The sequence below is a fragment of the Sorex araneus genome, chromosome 1 (assembly GCF_027595985.1).
Source record: "Sorex araneus isolate mSorAra2 chromosome 1, mSorAra2.pri, whole genome shotgun sequence".
NCBI classification, from domain to species: domain Eukaryota; kingdom Metazoa; phylum Chordata; class Mammalia; order Eulipotyphla; family Soricidae; genus Sorex; species Sorex araneus.
This window is the reverse complement of record NC_073302.1, coordinates 173,325,326-173,348,067: the sequence shown is the minus strand read 5'-3', so window position 1 is coordinate 173,348,067 and position 22,742 is coordinate 173,325,326. Positions and strand designations below refer to the sequence as shown.

Below are 22,742 nucleotides of genomic sequence, written 5' to 3'. Positions count from 1 at the left end.
CATGTAATCATCAACAACATGAAATGGTTCCTTCTTAACGGGTCGGACTTTGGTGGGAAATCCTAACAAGAATAGTAAGTCTTTTGCTGAAATATTGAAGGCTACCAAAGTGGTAGCCATCTCTATAGACTGAACTAAGCCATATCCCCACGCCGGCTGAGAAGAAATATCCTTCTTTCTCGGGAAGAAACGCGGCGTGGCGTTAACCATAGTATGATGTCCATTAAGCTGACACGGACCTGGTGGCATGGGAATGGGATACAAGGGAATAAATTATTATGTACTTGGAACAGCGGGACGCTGGTGGAATCTTGAGCCGGGGCCGATACCAGCGTATTACTTTTAGTTCCAGAAACTGCTTGCAGACATTCTACCAGACTATCAACTAAGCCAGAGCCCCACGCCGGCTGATGACGAGAAATAACCATCTTTTTTGGTTTGTTTTCCCTTTGTCAGGCAGCGTGGTGATTACTAAACAGGCGTGATCTCGGTGGCGCGGGATGAGGGGGGAAAATATAGAAAAGTTATGTTAACAAACAGCAGGACTTAATATCTCTACATTCTCAGCAATGGAGAGCCATCAAATGCTTCCTTGACAGTGGGACTGTCTTTTCTTTTTTGGGGGTAAACCCTAGCAACAATAGTGAGTTATGTGTTAACATGGACTGTAACCAAGATAAAGCGTAAACGAAGTGAAACTTATCACTTACAAGGGCGGGGACGGGGGGGGGCGCGGGAGGGGGCGGGAGGTATAATGGGGTGGGTTGGTGATGGAATATGGGCACGGGTGAAGGGAAGGGTGTTTGAGTATTGTATAACTGACATAATCCTGAGAACTATGTAACCCTCCACATGGTGATTCAATAAAATTTAAATTTATAAAAAAAAAAAAAATTCAGCAGATCTATCAGAGGAAACCCTCCAAGCCCGAAGACAATGGTGGGATATAGTGAAAAATGTCAACGAAATCAATGCCTCACCAAGAATACTTTATCCATCTAAACTCTCACTCAAACTCGAAGGAACCATACACTATTTCACAGATAAACAACAGCTCAGGAACTTCATAGACTCAAAACAAAACTTAAAGGAAGGCCTAAAGGGGTTATTGTAAGACAAGAAAAAAACCCACAAGAACAACAAACCGCACAGAAAGATGCCACAAAACCCCATGACAATAATCTCTCTCAATGTCAATGGCCTAAATGCACCAATTAAGAGACACTGAGTGGTCTGTGTTGCAAGCTATAATGCCCAAAAGTAGAGAGTATGGGGAAAATTGTCTGCCACAGAAGCAGGGGGAGGGTGGGGAAGTGGGGGTATACCCGGGATATTGGTGGTGGGGAATGTGCACGGGTGGAGGGATGGGTGTTTGATCACTGTGAGATTGTAACCCAAACATGAAAGCTTTTAACTATCTCATGGTGATTCAATAAAATTTTAAAAAGAGAGAGAGAGAGAAAGAGAGAGAGACAGACAGACAGAGACAGAGACAGAGACAGAGACAGAGACAGAGAGACAGAGAGAGAGAGTGGCAAGATGTATTCAGAAACTAAACCAAACATTTGGCTGCTTAAAAGAAGCACACCTGAACAGTCATAGCAAACACAGACTCAAAGTCAAAGGATGGAAAACAATCCTGCACGCAAACAACTCCCTCAAAAAAGCTGGGGTGGCCATACTAGTATCCGACAACATAGATTTCAGGTTGAAAGAGATTAGAAGCCACAGCAAAGGTCATTTTCAAGGGATATGTACAACAGGAACAAATTACATTCTTAAACGTATAAGCACCTAATGAGCGACTGGCTAAACACTTAAAACAACTCCTAACAGACTTCAAGGAGGACATCGAGAGGAGCACAATAGTAGTCAGAGAGTTCAACACCGCCTTATCACCTCTGGATAGATCATTGTATGAGGGTAACACAAGCACAAAAATGTGTAACTCTGTAACTGCACCCTCACGGTGATTCACTAATTAAAAATTTTTTTAAAAAATACTAAGACAGGGCCCAAGGCCAGAGAGACAGTACAGGAGGAGTTAAGGAACTTGCCTTGCCTACAACTAACTCCAGTTTTGATCCCTGGCACAGCAGGGTCCCTCCAAGCACCCTGAGCATCATCAGATGTGGCCCAAGCCCCCAACCTCTCCCGCTAAAAGAATGTGGCCAAAACCCAGAAACTTTTCCTAGTCATCCAACATATTATTCTATTTCCAATATGCTGCCATGGTCAGCTGACGGCATTTTCATGCCAACTAGGAGTTGACACTTGGGGTACTAAAAGACATGCAAGCAGTTTATAGAGATGGTAGCATATCAGAGCCCCACATGAGAATGTCTTGAAAGCCCATCTTGCAGGAAAGGCACATGCTCAATCACCAGGCTCATGTCAGGACAATCCAAAGAGCATTGTCTCCAATTGGAACTTTGACTTCAATCTATTCTATGAAATAAAAAGTACTCTTGCTCTGGGATCCAAGTCACCTATTTTTTCCTACACTGTGAATAAACAGCCAGGCTAGCAGCCCCAGGACTTTCTCATGCCCATACTATTCTAAGATGATACTGACTCTCAAACATATACTGAATCAAAAGTGATCCCATACAAGCATAAGAATAAATGAGATTTTGGTTTAACTATGAGGATTCAATTCATGGTGCCAAGAAATAAAGCAATAGTTATCTAATCTAGCAGGCCAGACCTAGACTTCCTGGCTACTCTCCAGTCTCTTTTTGCTAAAGTCCTCTCTTAAAACTGTATCTCTTCAAATGCCATAAACAAAATTTTAACTCTATTGTCTAGAGATTACCTAGTTCAGGTTTGCTTGTTTTGGGGACACACCTGGCACTACTCAGGGCTTATTCCTAGATCTGCACTCAGGAATCAGCCTTTTCACATCAGCAAACTGAAATCTATCTGAGGACTGAGATGGAGTGGGGGGGATAAAAAACACTGTCTCCAAGAGAATTGCTATGAATTATACAATGACTGGGAAATATACAACCCTGTGAAATACACAATGGCTCCTGAATATTTCAGAAAGTTAATCTGTCCTGAAAAGAGGCAGTAAGGAACCTCCTAGGCTTGAGCAGAGATAAAGCCACTACTGAAAGCTTCATTTGACATTCTCTACCACTCCAGCTAGAATCACCAAGAGTAAGCATGTATGAAGCCCAACCACAAAAAAATTTAGATATGGACAAGGGAGAAGATGAGTGGTTTTAAGAATAGTAAAGAACCGCCCACCGCCGAGATGTGATCCTGGGGCCGCACGCATGTGCGGCCTCTCCGCAGCTGCACAAGCATGAATCCAGACCCAGCAAAACCTCTTTCGGCATGGGCAACTCCTCGCAGAATGTCTCCAGCCTGAGAACTAAGCCTCGGCCCTGTGCCCGCCCAGGAGGGGAAAGGTATTTCTCTCTCTCGCCTCTTTCTCTCCGGGGATGAAGGGCGCGGTGGCCGCCATATTAAGACGACCACAGATTGGGTTTTCAAGCCTGCAATTATCTAATATCTGGAAGAAATCTCCCTGGACTTCTTGTTAAAGTACAGAAATTCAAAACCGCGTGGCCACTACTGCGGCCGCGCGACCTTATTTGTCTTCACAGTAGGTCTGAATCTAGTGGGGTACTCCTAACAACAATAGTGAGGTTTGTGTTGAAATATTGAATGTAATCAAAGTAAACAGAATGTAAAATGAAACTTATCAGTTACAAGGTAGGGGGTGGGGGGGGCGGGATGGGAGGTGTACTGTGTGGGTTTTGTTTTTTTTTTTTTTTGGTGGTGGTATATGGGCACTGGTGAAGGGATGGTTGTTTCAGCATTGTATAACTGAGACCTAAGCCTGAAAGCATTGTAATCTTCCACACGGTGATTTAATAAAATTTAAAAAAAAAAAAATCAAAAAAAAATAAAACAGACACTATGCCTAATAGGAAAAAAAAAAAAAGAATAGTAAAGAACCACTATAACACACAACCAAATTATCCCAAACACTGGTAGTAGGATTGGTGCCAGAACATAATATGTTTGAAACACAACTATGAATAACTACAAATCATGGTGCTTTAATAATTTTTTTTAAATCCTTAAAGTGAGCAAGGAACATAGGTGGTGGGTTTGGTATTGAAATGTGTATGCATAAAACTATCATTAAGAATATAGTAAATCACAGTACCTCAATAAATATTTTTATATGCATGGTCTTGAGTAGGTACTTTTTCAAAACACTAGTCAATAAACAAATGAAAAGATGTTCTATTCTAAGAAATTATCAGCAAAATTTAAATAGAAACCACAATAAGATGCCATATTACACTCATTATTGTGTTTGTTACTTAAATCATAAAATAAAATAAAATAGAAGGCAAGTTCTGGCAAGGATGTGAAAAAAAAATTTGAACTTTTTATGCACTGTCAATGGGAATGGTGAGACAATCATTATGAAAATTGGTATGACAACGTTATTCTTAAATAGGGAGACCAGTGAAACAGTACAGAAGGTAGGGTGCCTGCCTTGCACATGGTTCAACTCTAGCATCCCATATGGCCCCCATGGCCTACCAGGAGTGATCCCTGAGTGCAGACCCAGAGTACGCCCTCAGCACTGCCAAATAAAGACCTTAAGCAAACAAATAAAATAGCCCCAAACAAATAAAAACCTTAAGAGTAGAACTGAAGAAATAGCACAGGAGTTCTTGGGGTAAGTTCCTTGCCTTGCATGCAGTTGAACCCAGCTCAATCCCTGGCACCACACATGGTCTCTTGAGCAGCATCAGGAGTGATCCACATACCATCCTTACCACCATTTTAACATTAAACTACAATATGTTCTTGCAATTCCACTGTCGCACTGTCATCCCATCGTTCATCGATTTGCTCAAGCAGGCACCAGTAACGTCTCCATTGTGAGACTTGTTACTATTTTTGGCATATCTAATATGCCACAGGTAGCTTGCCAGGCTCTGCCATGTGGGCAGGATACTCTCAGTAGCTTGCCGGGCTCTCCGAGAGGGACAGAGGAATCAAACCAGGGTCGGCCGCGTGCAAGGCAAACACCCTACCCACTGTGCTATCACTCCAGTCAACTATAGCTCATTGTCATCCCATTGCTCATCGATTTGCTTGAGTGGGCACCAGTAACGTCTCAATTGTGAGACTTGTTGTTACTGTTTTTGGCATATCAAATACGCCATGGGTAGCTTGCCAGGCTCAGCCGTGTGGGCAAGATACTCTCGGTAGCTTGCCGGGCTCTCCTAGAGGGACAGAGGAATCAAACCAGGGTCGACAGTGTGCAAGGCAAACACCCTAACCACTGTGCTATCACGCCAGTCAACTATAGCTCAAATTTTAAAAAAGAAGGAAATTCTCATAGATGTTACAACCTTGAAGACATTACGCTAAGGGGAAAACACCAAAGGACCTGTATGAGCTCACTTAGCTGAGGTATCTAGATTGGTCCTACAAGAACAATGAGAATGGTGGTTGCCAGGGAGCAGGGACAGTGGCAGCTGTCTCAAAATGTCTCTTCCTCTAAATTTTTTCAAGGTTTCACTTGAGCGTTTAAGAGATAACTTTGAAAGAGCTATGCATATATAAAGATTTGTATATATAAAGTGCTTGACGACAACCTTAAGAGCGCTTGACACTCCTTATGGAATACAAAAGGTGATCTCTTTTCCTCCATATGTGCTTATGTTAGCTGCTCCCACTCAATAAGAGAAATGGGTCACTGGCCAAAGGGGTGAGCTTAGGGCGCTCTGTAAATATTTACTCTAAAAACTGGACTTTTTTTATTATTTGTATAATTCAGGTTATTCCCTCTTGTGTCTTGGAAAAGTGAAAGATTCAAGTGCTAAGAATTTGGGTAGACTAGAGGGAGAGGGGTCAAGAAAATAATTTCAGGGGCCAGAGAAATAGTACATGGGGTAAAGAATTTTGCATGGAGTGGATCCTGGTTCGATTCCCAGCATGACATATAGTCAGTCCCTGGAGCACTGACAGGAATGACCCCTGAGCACAGAGCCGGGAGTAAGCCCTGAGCACTGCTGCGTGTGACACTAAAAAATAAATAAGTAACAACAACAAAAAAGTTAGGCAGGCCTATTAAATAAGAACATTCTGTCCTAAGAACATGTGTTCAAAATCAAAGGTCAAAAACAACACCTATTAGGTGTTTTCATTGAAAGAAAAACATGTCCAAATGGTGTTTTGAGAAAGAGTAAATGGGCTCAACTCTTGACTTACAGGTAACACTTTTCACTCCTTTATGGCTCCATTTTTGCACTATTCCATAGGTAAAACACAATGCACTGCATGGAGCTCTTTTAAAAATTATAAACAATAATTAAGCCTATCAATAGCTGGGAAATGCTTAAAAATTACTAGCAACTACTGACTCAGAAAAAAAAAAATGAAACACTGCCAAGCATTAAGATTTAAAAGAGGATTTTAGAAAACACTGTCATTTTTGGGCCTCTGGAGTGGCTAAAAACAGGCCTGGGGATGGCTCCGTGGCTAAAATTGCCTGCCTTGCAAATATCAGGCTATGAGTTAAGTCCTTAGTGCTGCTCAAATGTGTTGAGTTCAGTTCCTCAACTCTGCCATCTGGGAATGTCTGATGGTCCAAGAGAATATGAAATCTCCATATTCTACTAGGTGTGTGCCAGCACCACAACTGAAAAAATATGTGACCACTCCACATGCGCCCTATAACTAAAATGTGAGCTTTGTGGTTAGGACTGTAATCCCCAGTAAGTATAACTGAATGAGTGTGGTCCCAAACATTGCAATCAAGACATGCAAGCCCCAGAAAGCACCAAGCAAGGGAGATCCCAAGCAACAAGAGCAACAAAGGGGAAAACAACTTGCCATAGCCATGCCACCAGACTCCACGCCAGGCTGTTTCATTCAGGGGAAACCCAGAGTGGGGTAGGTGAGGCCCCTCCCCACCCCAATGGACGAGCCCCAGCAGCTGAAAACCTTCAGAACTCAACTGCCACTATATTCATGGTCCATCTCCACATGCTCGGGCCGAGTCTCATCCATGAGGGAATCTGCAGAAAATCCAGGCATACAGGACTTGTGACTGAAAACTCCAGGTTCAACGGAACCAGGAATGGGTGACCTCCCCCCGTGTTTCCCTGTTTCCAGCAACTTGGCAGTCACTTCTGACACCAGATAATCTCATCAACGGCCATGATTCAGAGATTCACTGTCCTTCTCTCTCGGAAGAGAGCATAAAACAACAAGTCACAGCCATGACGTCGGACCCCGTGTCGGGCTGTTTCATTTGGGGCACCCTAGAGGGTGTCAGGTGAGACCCCTGCCCATCCCAAAGGACCCAGCCCTGGCACCCAAAAACCTCCAGAACCCAACCACTGCCAAGCTCACAGCCATTCACCACAGGCTCGGGCCTCACCCACGAATAAACCTATCCTTGGACATCTCATACCTCACACCACTCATACACCACAAGAGTATCACACCACATTTGATGGGATTTAAAGTAGAAGGCAACCAATCTTAGAGGGAAATATATTTTACAGATATACATACATAAGCACAGAAGGCTACATTTAACAAAATATTAGTAATCTCATAGAAGGGCTTAGTGGTCCTGGGTGAAATACAAAAATCTTCACACTCTCTTTTTTTTTTTTTTTTTTTATAGTTTATTTTTAATTAGTGAGTCAACGTGAGGGTACAGTTACAGATTTATACATTTTTGTGCTCATGTTTCTCCCTTACAGAGTTTGATAACCCATCCCTTCACCAGTGCCCATTCTCCACCACCAGTAAACCCAACATCCCACCCCCCCTTCCCAGTCCCGTCTCCCCCCACCCCACCCTGCCACTATGGCAGGGAATTCCCTTTTGTTCTCTCTCTCTGGTTAGGTGTTGTGGTTTGCAATAAAGGTCTTGAGTGGCCATTGCGTTCAGTCTCTAGTCTATATTTGGCCCGCATCATCTTTCCCCCACATGACCAACAACCACATTTTACTTGCTGTTCCCTTCTCTGAGTTGCCCAGAATGAGAGAACAGCCTCCAAGCCATGGTCTTCACACTCTCTCTTAAAGAAATTTTTTGGACCATTTTCAGTGTTTTATTCATAACAAACAATACAAAAATAAATTATTTTGGTTCTGCTTGGGGGCAGAGGTTGGGGTTTGGGATAGAAACATCCAAAGTATGGTGGTGAGGTATAACGGTGGTAGAACTGGTATTCAAATATTAAATGTAATCAAATATTGTGAACTACTTTATAAAAATAAAATTAAATTTTAAAAAAGAGCAACAAAGGGAAGGGGAAAAGAGGGGGAAAATAAACTAATAAAAATACAAAAAGTCACAAATTCTGTCACAGTCCCATTGTAGACTAGAGATCTATTTAATTCCTGGTTAAACATACAGCCATCTGAGTAAAAATAACCGAGAATTGATATTGTGTCCATTTCAGTCTGATATTTCTTTTTTATTTTGGGGGAATATAGGATAACATTGGTTTGCCCTTCCTCCCTGACCACAGGGAGCCTGGGTTTGTTGATTGCTCCCCCAACCTGTCAATTACCTTTGTCTCCTGATCACACTCTGCTGACTCCTAAATATTGTTTTTCTCTTCTCTTTAATGTCCTTTTGCAAGGCTAGTTATTCAGAGCAATTGCTTTTTTGTATGGACACAGGAAGACAGTTAAAAAGACAAGCCTGTGGGGCTGGAGCGATAGCACAGCGGGTAGGGCGTTTGCCTTGCATGCGGCTGACCCAGGTTCGATTCCCAGCATCCCACATGGTCCTCCGAGCACCGCCAGGAGTTATTCCTGAGTGCAGAGCCAGGAGTTAAACCCTGTGCATTGCTGGGTGTGACCCAAAAAGCAAAAAAAAAAAAAAAAAAAGACAAGCCTGTAACTTGGGAGTTAATTGATTCCAGATAATATTACTTCCTGGACATTGGGTCTCTAGATATAAGCCTCAGTTGCCCTTACTTCCAAGATCCCCAAAAGCAGGGTTCCAATAAAGGACTGGATGGACCCAGGGCAAGCAGTGAGCTACCCTGGCATCGAAATGGGGCTGGCCAAAGTGCCATAATGCTTAACTATAAGTTAAGAGCTTGCTCATGGACAAATTCTGTCATGATCCAAAAAGTAAGAACTAGATTTGGACCCTGCTGGGGTTAGGAATGACTGATCCAACCTGAGCACTGTAGTCTGAGTCTGTGGTGACATGTCCCCAGAAGAGTCACCCTACAAGTCTAAAAGTGTCTATTACTATGTCCATACAAAATGGCAAATACTAGGAAGTAGAATTAAGATGTTAATTAAGTCACTGGTCTAAGGAGAGGAGAAACACACCTAAGTGCTGTTTTGCCCTTGTGGGCTGCAGGTGGTCGGGAAGACTGGGAAAACATGTTGCTTACGCTTCCCGGAGGGAGGGATGGTTTGGGAAGTGTGGGAAGAAAAGAGAGAGAATTGTTGGGGGTACTGGGAAGAAGAGGCAGTTGCCGTGAGGACTGAGAAGAGATAGAGTGGCTGCGGGCACTGGAGAGACCGAGGAGAGCAAGTGGTGGAGGCAGTGGCAGAGAAAGAGTTGTGACCTGAGTACGAGAGCACTGTGGAGCAAGTTAGAGAGAGGGTGGGAGAGAGTTGGACAGAGTTAGAGAGAGTTGGGAAAGTTATGGAAAGAGTTTGAGAGATGGAATAAACGGCCACTGATCACCAACCAGCTTGGCCCTGGTTCCTCCTTCATCCCCCCAAGGCAACGGCCGTCCCAGGTGGGGAAGCAGTTTGAGAGCACCCAAAGCAGGCGGCAAGAGAAAGCCTCCTGGAGAGCCTGCGAACATCTATTAACATGTGATCACTCCTAGCTTCACCCAAGCTAGAGGTGCTTACACACCCCGGAATGGAGTGCACACAGGGGCCCACACCTGAAGGTGTTTTGGAGGACTATGCAGTGCATGGCCCTTCAAGCCATTTCCCGGGCGGTATGTCCTACACTTAAAAAGGACTGGCAGCTCCTACTTCCTCAGTCCTGAAACCCAGCTGTCAATCTGAGAGGAACACCACAGCCTCTTGGGCAGGCCAATAAACTGAGGGGACTTCCATCCATGCCCACACCCACTCCCCAGTCTGTGATTAATCCAAAACTGAAAGTAGACCCTCTAACTCCTGTCACAGAAAATTTATCCCAGAACTCTGGCAAAATTGCAAGATCATGGGCAAGTAAGAGTCTTAACTTTCAGCCTCTAAATTTAGAGGCAATTAATTTGTTACACAGCTGTAGACCATCAGGAAAAAAATCCCTGACACTACATTAATTTTTTTTTTTTAAAAAAAAGAGGTGATTAATGCCCAGAGAGAGAGAGAAGAAAAGTGCCTGCCTGACTTGGCCCGGGGGGTGGGGGGGTGAGGGGGAGGTAGGGGGAGATCGTGGAAGAAGGGAAATTGGTGGTAGAAACTGGTGGTAGAAAACGTGCACTCATGAAGGGATGAATGTTGGAACACTGTATGACTGGAAATCTAATCATGAACAACTTTGTAAAATATATCTCACAGTGATTTGATTTTTTTTTTAAAAAGGTGAAATGTGGTATTCATGCACACATCTGAAGAGCACCTCCTCTGTATGAGACTGTTGGCAGATCTGGGCACCACTTCTGGAGCCAGAGTCTGGATGAGACAGTCATGAAACAATTCAGTACAATGTGTACAAGGTGTGAGTCTAAGGACAGAGGAGAATCAGGAATCAGACATGGGTGTGGAGGATTAGGTGATCTCACAGGCTCTTCCAGTGCTGATATTTTGCAACTTGATGAAGAGTAAGTATTTCTGTGAGATGACCACGTAAAGCAGTGTTTCTCGGCTGGGAGCCATATCCTGTGGGCCCCAGGATATTTCCAAGGGGGCACAGGTGAAAATCACAAAAACATGGGGCAAGGGGACCAACTGATAGAATGGGGGTAGGGGTGGGGGTGGGATAGGAAGTAAACAAAACTGGAAACGGACCGCAGCTGAGAAAGGTTGCTAAACTTAGAGCCATACTAGAAAATTTACCTACAGAACAGTTTGCTCCTATATAGATCTACTTGTGTTCCGGGGACCACACCCAGGAGTGTTCAGGGGTTACTCCTGTCAGGTTAGGAAGCCATGTGGCATGGGGATGAACCCAGGGCTCCCCTACAAAGTGTGTGCTCTAGCCCATAGAGCTCTATGCTCCAGTTTCCTTCTAATTGGAGTATCAGTGAATAGCTATCTGCAAATTAATGGTAAAAACACAGAGTTGCTCTCCAACTTACATGCAGGAGGAAAATAGAGATAAATTTTTGTTTTGCTACATAAATATACTGTCTACCAGATAAGTGGATCCAATAGAGTTATTCTGTGAGGATAAGAAAATTTAAGTCTTGGGGCCAGAGAGATATTACAGCGGGGGCAGGGCTTTTGCCTTGCACGTGGCCAACCCGGGTTCAATCATATACATCCCATATGGTCCCCCAAGCAAAGTTAGGAGTAATTACTGAGTGCAGAGCCAGGAATAAGCCCTGGGTATAGTCAAGTGACCCCAAAATATGTACACACATATACATGTGTGTGTATATATGCATATATATGTATATATGTATATATATATATACACTTATATACATATATGCTGATACTGCTATACCTTACCACATCTTCTTTCCAAAGAATTTGAACCAAGAGCTGTGACTGGGTGCTGAACAGTTAGACTACTTATTGTCCTGGACAGGGGAACTGGCTCAAAGGGCTAGAGCACATGGTTAACGTGTGGGAGCCCCAGGTTTGATTCTAGTACCACGAGTACCACCACAAGCCAGCCCTGAGCATTGTCAAGTGTGCCAGTCCCCCCCCAACACACACACACACACACACACAAAATGTTCCCACAATTTTTACCAAGAGAAACAGAACTGCTGTTCAAAGACAAATGATGACAAAGTCAAAGCTGTAGGAAGCTTCCCTTGACTGGCTAGGACAATTTAATCTAATGCTAACGCTACTAAGGGCATCTTGATCATGGGGAAAGAAGGCTGAAGGTCAAACCATTTTCTAAGTACTTTGAGCCTGGCTTATGTTGAAGTTCTTCCTTAACTTCATCTTTGAAAACAAAAATATCCTTTGAGTCTTTGATAGGGACCATTAATAGCCAAGATAGAAGAATAAGCAATTAATTAATAAGTTTCTCAAATTTTCCTCTTGCATCTGAACAAGGGAGAGTGACTTGAATCCACTACTAGTTAGACTCTGCAAGTCCTGTTTATAGCGGCAGCAAGCTTTGGTCTGCAGTTGAGATGTGTTATGGAGTCAGGGCCAAAATTACATTTAAAGAAGAAAGACTGATCATTCTGTGATTGTAACCCAAACATCAAAGCTTTTAACTATCTCACAGTGATTCGATAAAATTTAAAAAAAAAAAAAAAAAAGACTTCGGAGGTGAGAGAACCCTGGTAGAAGTGGTAAACTCACAAGTCAACAGGAATGAGAGCGGCCTATTGTTTATGATACTTCCATAATTTTCCCTGTCCTGAAATGATAGGTACACCACAGGCTGCCTCTGACCACAGGGTGCCCTCAGGACAGCACTGAGGCTCCAAGGCAGTAAAACTGCAGAGGACCTTGAAGACGTGTATTAGCCTAGCCCTTCTCTCCTCAGGTGAGAAGGAGGCCTACCAACAAAGAGCAGGACAACACTGCCACCCCCTCCCCAACCCTCCTTAAAGTAGGTAACAAACAAAACCAGTGTCAAAGAGAAGAAATCGGAGTATATGATTTCTCCTTTACACCAAAGATGGAATGTGAGGAATACAAATGAGTTGCCTGGATCTCTGGGTCCATCTGGGCACCATCTATGGAACTGCCACCACCTTAACAACTTCTCTCTACATATACCTTAATTTAGAGTATCCGGGAAAACTAAAAATAGCTAGCCCTGCTGTCTACTGCAGCTACTCAATTTGCCAGGAAACTAGGGCTGGGAGGACAGCTATACAATTGAACCTAGAAAGAGGCTTGAAAGGAGGCCAAGAAATGAACGAGCAGGCATGGATGGAAAGCAAAGAATATATTTGGGGCCGAAGTTCCCTTATTTCCCTAAGAACCTGGTCCTATAATGGTCATCTATTATTATTGCAATTAATGTAGGGGCCTCTAAATCCCCTCAATTTTTTCTTTTGGCCACCAGTCTTCTAAGGAGTACTTAAGGAGAGGATACAACAAAACAAAGAATGGAAAGTTCCAGCTTCTGGAGGAGTTTCACAGACACCACTGGCTCCGCCATAACTTAACACTGTCATCCTGTTGTTCATCTATTTGCTCCAGTGGGCACCAGTAACGTCTCCATTGTGAGACTTGTTACTGTTTTGGGCATATTGAGTATGCCACAGGTAGCTTGCCAGGCTCTGGCATGCGGGCAGGAATACGCTGGGTAGCTTGCCAAGCTCTCAGAGAGGGATGGATGAATCGAACCCAGGTCGGTGGCGTGCAAGGCAAACACGCTACCCGCTGTGCTATTGCTCCAGTCCACTGGCTCCACTAAGGCACTCATATAAGCCAACACAGTGAGTGCTAAAGTCAACCCAAACCCGCCCCACCCCTCCAGATTTCTAGTCACCTTCATATTGATTCTGTGATTCATTTTCAAAGGCAACAAAGCACAGTAACTCCAGGTGTGATAGAGAACTTGAGGGTGAAGGGGTGGCATGGGGAGGGGGGCTCTGCCTTTTGTTTGTGTTGCCTTTTGTTTCCTTTGTAAATTTAAAAGTGAAGTGAAAAGTGTGTCCACAGTGTAAGGAAGAGAGCAGGGTCCTTTTTTTAAATGTGAAACCTCTCCCCCCGGCAAGTAAAACTGGCAAAAAGTCACTTAGGGGGGCTGGGGAAGGTGCCCATCTCCCATTTCTAGGGACGTCAACATTGCTGGGAATAAAACCTCTTTGGGTCAAGGTGCGGCAGGGCAGCGCAGAAGCAAGACACCTGAGAGCACTCACCGCTGGCCTCCAGCCACAGACCCGCTCGGTCACCTCCCCAACACGACCCCCAGGGCTGGCAGCCCCTAGACGCCAGCCTTTCATTTTCCCTTGGAGGCTGGAAGTCTGACATCACCTCTATCGGTCTACTGGCTATTTTTACGCTGGTCTCCTCTCCACTCTTGCTCAAAGGGAGACTCTTCTACTTCGGTATACAGAAATGCACGGGCCGGTGCTAGGCGGGAAGACCGCGGTCAAGCAGACTTCCTCCCCTTTCTCCAGTTCCCTGGGTCTCCCAGCCCACCTCGGGCATTCAGAGCCCTCGGGCTTTGTCCCGAGGCCTCTTTAAAGTCCTTTTAAACGGAGGAGAAAAGAAGGCAGCTTAGCACGGCGCAGATCACACATCGGCATCTTTGCTTGATGTTTTAATTTCGAAGCTGGTCTCAAACCCCAAGTGGCTTTGTTACAGCCCGACCGCGGCAGAATCGCAAATGTTCTGGCCTCAAAGCCTCCGAGAGCAGGAAATAAACTTCTCAGCGGCTCTGCGAAGTTTCCTCCTCTTCCAGTCTCCCAGAGCGCCGGCCGTCCACCTCTCAGACGAGGGTCCACCGCGCCAGAACTTAAGCAACGCCACCCCTGGAGCGGGTCGGGCTGGGGAGCTACCCCTGCAGCGCGCCCCCCGCCAAGCGCCAGCCAGGATTCCCGTGCATTCGGCCAACGGCAACGAGTCAACGCCGAGCAGGGAGTGAGGGGTCGGGGCAGGGGCGGGCGCCCAGAGCGACAGTCCCAAGCGCTGTTTTCGGCCTGAAAGGGGCACGCCAGCTCGGGTCCCCTCCCGAGCAGCACTGCCCGCACGCGGGGCGAGAAGCCCTACCCTGCATCGCCGCGCCGCCCGCAGACGCCGCGCGGGCGAGGGGAGCGGCGGGGCGGGCTGCGGCGCGACCTTACCTCGCTCAGCTCGGCGGCGGCGTCGCTGCCGAACCTCATGGTGACTCCAGAACTCATGACGGCACTCTCGACCCGGCTCGCGGCGCCGTCAGCGGGCTGGCGCGGCGCGGCGGGGCCCGGCCCGGCCCATGCCGGCGCGGCCGCGGCGGGGAGGCGCGAGGCGGCGGGCCCGGAGCACGCCCAGGGCCGGCGGGGACGCGTCCGGGAAGGCGCGGGCGCGGGGTCCGAGCGGGGCGGGCGGGCTGCAGGCGCGTCGGGCCGGCCGGGCGCCGCGGCGGGGGCGCGGGGGCGGCGCGCGGGGCGGAGCGCGGCCGGGCGGGGCGGAAGCGGGACCGCGGCCCGGGCGGCTCCGCCTGCAGCAGAGGCGCGGGAGGCTGCCGAGGGGGAGGACGCGGCGTGGCGGGCCCCCGAGCCCCCTGCGCCCGGGCGAGGTCCGGACGCGTCCGGGGACGACAGCCGCCCGGCGCGCCGTGCTCGGGTTGCGTTTTCGGAGCGTGGGCCCGTGCGATCCCCATGCACGTGAAGTCAGCGGCGAGGGTGCGGATCCACGGCCTTTCGTAGCCGGGCGTTTTGGAGAGAGAGAATGAGAATCAAGAGTCAGTGCTGTCCAGTGGGGTTCAGGAAACCTGCACTCCCCTTCAAGCCTTGCTTTCTAAAGACTGGCCAGTCTTGCCGGGGAGGTGGCCAGGGGGGTTTCTCTACGCAAAGGCTAAAGTCCTACTGAACTTGAGACCTGCTGGGAAACGTTCTGATCCTTTGTAATGGTGTCTGTGGAATCGCTTAAGAGGTCATCAGTCTCTTCCTACAAAGTGAGAACAAAATGTCTCCATCCCCAATAACAGACCTAGGCATTTCCTGTAGTCACCTACTAAAAAGACAGTATTGTTCATTTCCAGGGTCAGGTCTCTAAAGCTCAAGCAGAATGTTTGTTTTCATCTTTTAAAAAAACCAAGGAGCTTGACTTTGCATAAGTTGTATTTTCCATCTGTCCTCCTATTCATTTATTCATTGGCGTCTTATGGAGGCTCACAGGCTTGATGCAGAGTTTGCTACAATTCTGAAGTGCAGGATCCCGTGTCCTAAAGTATCAGGGGAAGGTTTGGAAAAATCACACTCCTTTATGTATTTATTCACTACAATCTACTGAAGGATTGTGTAATTGAAGCTGCAGATACTAGTGAAAGAATATTAAAAGTATAAGGAAGGCTCAGCACCATACCTATCCATGACTCATAAAACATAGAAGAGGGGGTACTGTACCACTACTAGCAGGCCAATCTGGACCCCTGGGGGAAGTGTAACAGTCTGATGGTGACTTCAGGCTTCCTGATACCCCAAAATTGCCACTGTGCCTCTGACCAAACTCCAACAACTCATGACCAAGTTTCTCGGGAAATTAAATGACCAAAAGTCAGTTATGTGGGAGCCATGCCCACAAACCACCTCTGGCTCAATCATACAAGCTCATTTATCAGCCTTGCTTCAGAGACCCATAGATAAATCTCTAAAGAGATCAAAAGCCATAGTTAATCTCGGACCCACATAAGGTTGAACAGTACAGTATATTGGAGGGGGCCAGGTCAGCCTGATGCCGGCCCAAGAAGAGTCCCTGGCAGCCGCTTGCTCCCACGATCCAAAATCACCACCACGCCCCCGGCCACACTCCATTAATGGAGAGCCACCAGGAGATTCTGAGCATAAAAATATCAGGAGCAGAACTCTGTTTTCAGAAATTCCAGTTGAATTGTATTATAATCATGTGTAACTAACAAAAATGCAAATGTACAAGTGTTGAGTATAGTTCTGATGAAAATATTTTTTCATACTGCTACATGGTCCCTGAAACCAATCAGATGATTTCACTTGGTGCTCAGCCAGAGCAAAATGGAGGGAAAATTGGCAGTGTTTAACTTATAAAGAGGTACCACATCTGTCTATGATTCTACTAATGGACAACAAGGCATTATTTTTTTAAATTTTTTTAAATCACCGTGAGATAGTTACAAGCTTTCATGTTTGGGTTACAATCTCACAATGATCAAACACCCATCCCTCCACCAATGCACATTCCCCACCACCAGTATACCTCTGCTTTCCCACCCTCCCCCTGGCTCCATGGCAGACAATATTCCCACACTCTCTCTCTACTTTTGGGTATTATGCCTTGCAACACAGACACTGAGAGGTCATCATGTTTGGTCCATTATCTACTTTCGGCATGAATCTCCCATCTCAACTGGTCCCTCCAGCCATCATTTTCTTAGTGATCCTTTCTCTATTCCATCTTCTGTCTCCGCTCCGCTCATGAAGCAGTCTTCCAGTGATGAGGCAATCCTCCCGGCCCTTGTATCTACTGTCCTTGGGTGTCAGGCTCATGTGATGTTATTCTATACTCCACATGTGAGTGCAGTCCTTCTATGTCTGTCCCTCTCTTTCTGACTCATTTCACTTAACACGATACTCTCCATGTCTATCCACTTAAAAGAAAATTTCATGACTTCATCTCTCCTAACAGCTGCATAGTATTCCATTGTGTAGATGTACCAAAGTTTCTTTAACCAGTCATCTGTTTTAGGGCACTTGGGTTGTTTCCAGATTTTGGCTATTGTGAACAATGCTGCAATGAATATATAGGCACAGATGTCATGTCTACTGTGCCTTTATGCATCCTCGGGATATATTCCCAGAAGTGGTATTGCGAAGTCATATGGAAGCTTAATTTCTACTTTTTGAAGGGCTGTCCATATTGTTTTCCAAAAAGGCTGGACCAGTCGGCATTCCCACCAACAGTGAAAGAGCATCCCTTTTCCCCCACATCCACGCCAGCACTGGTCGCTTTTGTTCTTTTGAACAAATAGTGTGCCAGTCTCTGTGGTGTGAGATGATATCTCATTGTTGTTTTGATTTGCATCTCCCTCATGACTAATAATGTTTTTTCATGTGCCTTTTGGCCATGTGTATTTCTTTTTTAAGGAAACTTCTGTTCATTTTTTCCCCCATTTTTTGATGGGGTTGGAGGTTTTTTTCTTACACAATTCTACTAGTGTCTTGTATATTCTGGATATTAATCACTTATCAGATGGGTATTAGGTAAATATTTTTCCCTTCTGTGGGTTCTTTCTGTACTTTGGTTACTATTTCTTTTGAAGTGCAGAAGCTTCTTAGTTTGATGTAGTCCCATTTGTTTCTGTTTGCTTCCACTTGCATGGTTAGTCAGTGCTGTTTCATACTTAAAGATGCCTTTAGCTTCAATGTCATGGAGAGTTCTGCCTACATTTTCTTCTATGAACCTTATAGATTCATGTCTGATATTGACATCTTTAATACACTTTGATCTGACTTTTGTGCCTGGCATTAGACAGAGGTCAGAGTTCATTTTTTTTGCAGGTAGCTATCCAGTTTTCCCAGCACCACTTGTTGAAGAGGCTTTCGTTGTTCCACTTTGCATATCTTGCTCCTTTGTCAAAGATTGAGTGGCTATATATTTGGGGGTCTGTGACAGGATATTTAACTCTGTTCAATTGCCTGCAGGTCTGTTTTATCCCAATACTATGTTGTTTTAATTACTACTGCTTTGTAGTAGAGTTTGAAGTTGGAGAAGCTGACGCCACCCATTTTCTTTTTTCCAAGGATTGCTTTAGCTATTTGTGGAGGTTTACTGTTCCATATGAATTTCAGAAGTGTTTTGTCTGTTTCTTTGAAAAACATCATGGGTATCCTGATAGGGACCACATTAAATTTATATAGTGCTTTGGGCAGTATTGCCATTTTGATAATGTTAATTCTCCCTATCCATGAGCAGAGGATGTGTCTCCATTTCCTAGTGTCCTCTTTTATTTATTGAAGTAGTGTTTTGTAATTTCCCTTATATAGGTCCTTCACCTCTTTGGTTAAGCTGATTTTGAGGTACTTGATTTTCTGAGGTACTATTGTGAAAGGGATTTTTTTTTAATGTCTCTTTCTTTTCTTTCATTATTTGTATATAAAAAAGTCATGGACTTTTGGGTGTTGATTTTGTAGCCTGCCACTTGATTATATTGACCTATTGTTTCTAGGAGCTTTTCTGTAGAGTCTTTAGGGTTTTCCAAGTATAATATCATATCGTCTGCAAATAGTGATAGCTTGACCTCTTCCTTTCCTATCTGTATGCCCTTGATATCTTTTTCTTGTCTAACTGCTATGGCTAGGACATCCAATACTATATTGAATAGGAGTGGCGAAAGAGGGCAACCTTGCCTTGTGCCCGATCTTAGAGGGAAGACTTAGTTTTTCTCCATTGAGAATGATACTTGCCATTGGCTTTTGGTAGATGACTTTGACTATATTGAGGAAAGTTCCTTCGATGCCCATTTTGCTGAGAGTTTTCATCATAAACGGGTGCTGATCGCATAGAGAAGGGAACACCAGGTAAAGTGTGGTTTGAAGACCTGCACGGGATGGGAGATGCACTCTGAAAATAGAATATAGACCAAACACGATGGCCACGTAGTGCCTCTGTTGCAAACCACAACACCAAAAAGGAGAGAGAGAGAACAAGGGGGAATGCCCTGCCACAGAGGTGGGGTGGGGTGAGGTGGGGGGGATGGGATGGGAGGGTGGGAGGGATACTGGGAGCATTAGTGGAAGGGACTGGGCACTGGTGGAGGGATATAAACAAAATGCAAACATGAAAGTTCACATGTTTGTAACTGTAACGCATCGTGATTCACTAATAAAAAAAATTTTTTTAATTAAAAAACCACAAATATCCACAACCATACTGAAAAATAAGAAATTGGGAGTATTTCATTACCTAATTTGAATTGTATTATAAAGCTATAGTAATCAAACTCCATGGTACTGAAATAAAGACAGGTCCTTTGATCAATGCATCAGAATTGAATACACTATGACAAAACCCCATATATACAGACATTGTTAAATCTCGATAAAGGAACTAAGAATATGAAATGGCATAAATGTAGACTCTTCAACAAATGGTACTGGGAAAACTGTATGACTATGTGTAAGAAATTAAATCTGGATCCATATCTTAATAAATAAATAAATAAATAAATAAATAAATAAATAAAATAAACAGGTGCCGAATCTTGTCAAATGCTTTCTCTGCATCTATTGATTTTATGGTTTTTATTATTTCTTTTTTTTTTTTTTGCTTTTTGGGTCACACCTGGCAATGCACAGGGGTTACTCCTGGCTCTTCACTCAGGAATTACTCCTGGCGGTGCTCAGGGGACCATATGGGATGCTGGGAATCGAACCCCGGCCGCGTGCAAGGCAAACGCCCTACCTGCTGTGCTATTGCTCCAGCCCCCCCCCCCCCCCCGGTTTTTATTATTTCTTTTATTGATATGGTGAATTATGTTGATTGACTTGCGAATGTTAAGTCATCCTTGCATCCCTGGGATGAATCCTACTTGGTCATGGTGTATGGTCTTTTTAATGAGTCGTTGGGTTCTATTTGCTAATAGTTGGTTGAGGATCTTTGCGTCTGTATTTGTCCCAGATATCGGCCTGTAATTTTTCTTTGTGGTATCTTTGTCGGCTTTTGGTATCAGGGTGATATTTGCTTCATAAAAACTGTTTGGAAGTGTTTTTGACACTTCAATTTCCTGGAAAAGCTTAAAGAGGATTGGGAGTAAGTCCTCTTTAAAGGTTCGGAAGAATTCACTAGTGATTCCATCTGGGCCAGGACTTTTGTGCTTGGGGAGACTTTTTATTTCCGTTTCAATTTCCTTGATGGTGATAGGTCTATTCAGGTATTCCAGGTCTTCTTGGTTCAGACTTGGGAGGTTATGAGAGTCTAGGAATTTATCCATTTCCTCGAAGTTTTCGTGCTTTGTGGCATAATGATTCTCAAAGTAATCTCTGAGGATCCTTTGAATTTCTGTAATTTCTGTTGTAATGTCCCCCTTTTCATTTCTGATTCGTTTTATTAGGGTTTTGTCTTTCCCCTTTTTTGTGAGTCTTGCTAGAAGTTTATAGATCTTGTTTATTTTCTCAAAGAACCAGCTCTTGGTTTCATTGATCTTTCAGATTTTTTTTTGGGGGGGGGTTTTCCATCTTGTTGATTTCTGCTCTGAGTTTTATTATTTTCTTCCTCCTGTTCGGATTGGCCTCCTTTTGTAAGTCATTCTCCAACCTCTGAAGCTTTGAGGTTAGGTTATTTATGTGGGTTCGCTCCTCCTTCCTGCTTATGCTTGTAGAGCTATAAACTTCCCTCTTAACACAGCTTTTGCTGTGTCCCATAAGTTTTGGTAACTTTTGTCCTCATTTTCGTTCATTTCTAGGAATCTTTTGATTTCCCCTTGATTTCCTTTCTAAGTCACTTGTCCACTAGTGACCTGCTTAATTTCCAGGTGTTTGATTTTGTTTTCTGTATGTGTGTGATTTATTTCTAATTTCAGCACATCATGGTCTGAGAAGATCATTGATACAATCTATCTTAAATTTATGAGGTATGTTTTGTGGCTCAGCATGTGGTCCATCTTGGAGAATGTTACATGAACACTTGAGAAGAATGTATATTCAGCTTTTTGGGCCAATCTATCTGGGGCCAATCTATCTTAAACCAAACTAACCTCCACCTGTCTATCTTGGGCCAATCTATCTGGGGTCAGTCAATCTAGGGCCTATCTAAACTATCCTGGACCAATGTACATTGTGCCAATCTTTCATGGGACAATCTATCTCAGTACAACTTATACAGGACAAATCTCTCTTATGCCAATCTCTCTTAGCCTATCTATCTGGGAATAATCTATCTGGAACCAATCTATCTATGGACAGTCTATCTGGGCCCAATCTCTCTTGAACCAGTCTATCTTCAGCCAACCTATCTAGGGCCAATCTTTGAGGAGGCAATATATCTGGAGCCCATCTACTGAGGGGCAATCAGTCTTGGGCCTATCTATCTGGGGCCAATCTATCTGGGGCCAGTCTATCTTCAGACAAACTATCTGAGGCCAATCTATCTGGGATCAAAGTATCTGGGGCCATTCTCTCTGGAGCCAATCTATCTTGGGCCAATCTACCATGGAAGAATCTATCTTGGGCCAATCTATCCGGAGCCAATCTATCTGGGACCAATCTATCGGGGGCCAATCTATCTTGAGTCAATCTACATGGGGCAAATCTATCTTCACCAATCTCTCTTGGGCCAATGTATCTTGTGCCAATGTATCTTGGGCAATCTTCGTGGGACAATATATCTTGCGCTATCTATTTGGACCAATCTATCTGGGGCCAATATATCTTGGGACAATCTATCTGGCCAATCTAACTGCAACAAATCTATCGGGTGCCAATCTATCTTGAGACAATATAACTGTGCCCAATATTTCTTGGGCCAATCTATCTGGAGCCAAATATCTTGGGCCAGGGGCTGGAGTGATAGCACAGTGGGCAGGGCGTTTGCCTTGCACGCAGCCGACCCGGGTTCAAATCCCAGCATCCCATATGGTCCCCTGAGCACCGCCAGGGGTGATTCCTGAGTGCATGAGCCAGGAGTGACCCCTGTGCATTGCTGGGTGTGACCCAAAAAGAAAAAAAAATATCTTGGGCCAATCTATATGGATGAATCTATCTAGCGCCAAACATTTGGGTCCAATATATCCTGGGCCAATCTATCTGGAGACCATCTATCTTGGCCAAATCTATCTGCAGCCAATCTACCTTAGGACAATATATCTTGTCCCAATATATTTTTGGCTAATCTAATTTAGGCCAATCTATGTAGAGTCAGTCTATCTTCAGTCAAATTATTGGAGGATAATCTATTTTGGTCCAAACTAAGAGGGGCCAATCTATCTGG

The 22,742-nt window shown here is 44.7% G+C and overlaps 1 protein-coding gene across 1 annotated transcript in view; it reads right to left on the bottom strand.

The window, feature by feature from the left end:
* The window catches only part of MCC (MCC regulator of WNT signaling pathway), a 263,692-nt gene extending 248,614 nt beyond the window's left edge, over positions 1–15,078 (bottom strand). The window contains exon 1 of the mRNA XM_055119442.1: positions 14,930–15,078. Coding sequence (XP_054975417.1) covers positions 14,930–14,986 — 57 coding nt within the window. The 5' untranslated portion in view covers positions 14,987–15,078. The remainder of the gene's footprint in view (positions 1–14,929) is intronic.
* Positions 15,079–22,742: the final 7,664 nt, after the last annotated feature.